Raw genomic sequence first — 1,873 nt, 5'->3', positions numbered from 1 at the left:
AAAAAAAAAAAAAAAAAAATCCGAGAGGAGCTATTTGTGGATCTAAGATTGGATTTAGGTTCTTAATTTGTGCAACTGATCTGAGAGGAGAGATGGCGGATGATTTTCCAGGTACGAGCTGTAGATTTAAGATATGTCGACCGATGATAAAAAAATCCCCTAATTTCGAATTCTGGTGGTCTCAGATTGGACAATTGAGGATGTATCTCCATATATGAAGTACGAGGCTGGATCTGTGCCTGAGTATGCGTTTATTCCGTGTATAAGACGCGGTGTGGATGAAGAGCCTCATCTCACGCCCGACGAAGAGTTGCGCCTCATGACAAAACAAGTCGCGGAGACCCAGGTCTCTTGAGAAATTAAAAACTTTGATGTTCATTTGTCCCTTCTTTGATAAGCTAGTGTTGTTATAGGGAGAGATTTTAATATTCTTCTTCTTTTATTGTTTTTTTTCCCTGTTTGAAAATTTTGTTTATGTGTTGATTTTGTGGATTCTTGGGTATCATCTTGTGTGTTTGTAGGGTTTTGACATGGATTTTAAGCAGTTCCGCTGCATTTTTAATTACCTACCCCTTGATTTCAATGACAACGATTTCGTCATGGAACCAGAAACCCCCAGAGAGTTAATGGATAGGCTGTCTCTTGGAGCCCTTGCAGGATACAATGATGAACGGGTCGGAACTATTCTTGTACTTTTGCCTTTTAATTTCGCATTATATATGTGTTTTGCTAATTCATGCATGGTTTTTTTTTTCTTATTAAATAACAGAATACAAGATATGAGTTTGTCAAGGTTATCAAAGCCAATCTTTACACCACTGCTACTACTGCCGTAATGTACTTCATTACCTTTGAAGGTAAGGGTCCTTCCTATGATCAGCCAAGAGGATTCCGAGCTAAAGTCTGCTATTTTTATCATGAACCGCCCAAGTACATCTCCTGCGATCTGATACCTGAGAAGAAAGGTACTCTTTTTTTTCCACCCAAGCAATTTAGCTATTGATCTAGTTTTGTAGAAAATGCAAAATTGATTTACATTCTAGATTATGATCAACTTAGGGTCTCTCTTTTTCTGTTGAGCTCAATTTGAAACTGGTTGTATTTAATATTTGTGTTATACTTGTTTGGATTGTTTTTGGCAGTTCACTCCATTGACGCTGCGGAGAAAGAAGATGCCAAGAAACCAAGGTATATGAAATATTTGGTTATTTATTTATTTTTTTTATTTACTTTGATGAGTCTCTTCATTAGTGTTGATTTCGTATATGGCTCTTGTTCTATCTAAAAGTTTTTTCACTTTGCTGATTTGTTTATTTAATTTTATTGATTTTCCTCAGATTGACAGAGGAGCTATCTACGGTCTAGTACTCGATGGTGGTGAGATGCATGCAAGCTTTCTTTCTGGTTATATTTTACCGACTCTAGTTATATATGACGAGACTTCTGCTACTTTTTATTATTTGTCTTGTTTGTTTGGTGTTTCTAGACTGCTAAGTTCTGCTCTGCTTTGTTTGCTCAAACTTTAAACTATGTTTCTTTTGCTGTGGTTTCACAAACATTTTAAAAAATGTTTCTCAACTGGTGGCTTTGTTGACTGTGAGATGGGTTCACGACTTCATGTGTTTTTAATTTCCTAATAGGTATAAAAGAACTGTGTTTTTATTCCTATTCCTAATACACTTATAAGCGAAATGCAATTTTAAAACTTGTTGTTGCGAACCCGAGTTCGTTATATATGTTCCTTCGTCCTCACCTGTAACGAGACTAATTAAGCTCAACCGTTATGATTTAAGTGATTTGCATCCGGGTAGTAGTGGTGCGCCCTCATCCATATTTAACCAAAGAGAATCAATACTTTTAACACACTTTACCA

General features: G+C 36.3%; 1 protein-coding gene across 1 annotated transcript; it reads left to right on the top strand.

Moving 5' to 3' along the window:
• On the top strand, nt 7-1,613 carry LOC104779547. Its single transcript, XM_010503911.1, has 6 exons — nt 7-111; nt 186-346; nt 522-674; nt 770-965; nt 1,143-1,188; nt 1,338-1,613. Exons 1-6 carry the CDS (start codon nt 93-95, stop codon nt 1,363-1,365), a joined length of 603 nt encoding a protein of 200 aa, XP_010502213.1. The 5' UTR covers nt 7-92; the 3' UTR covers nt 1,366-1,613.

The sequence above is a fragment of the Camelina sativa genome, chromosome 4 (assembly GCF_000633955.1).
Source record: "Camelina sativa cultivar DH55 chromosome 4, Cs, whole genome shotgun sequence".
Taxonomy (NCBI): Eukaryota; Viridiplantae; Streptophyta; class Magnoliopsida; order Brassicales; family Brassicaceae; genus Camelina; species Camelina sativa.
Note: the sequence above shows the minus strand (reverse complement) of the source record. Positions and strands in the feature narration are given on the sequence as shown.

Coding starts and splice junctions, on each gene's coding strand:
- LOC104779547 (XM_010503911.1), top strand. Junction 347..521: donor AACAAGTCGCGGAGACCCAG/GTCTCTTGAGAA, acceptor GTGTGTTTGTAG/GGTTTTGACATGGATTTTAA. Junction 1,189..1,337: donor GAAGATGCCAAGAAACCAAG/GTATATGAAATA, acceptor GATTTTCCTCAG/ATTGACAGAGGAGCTATCTA.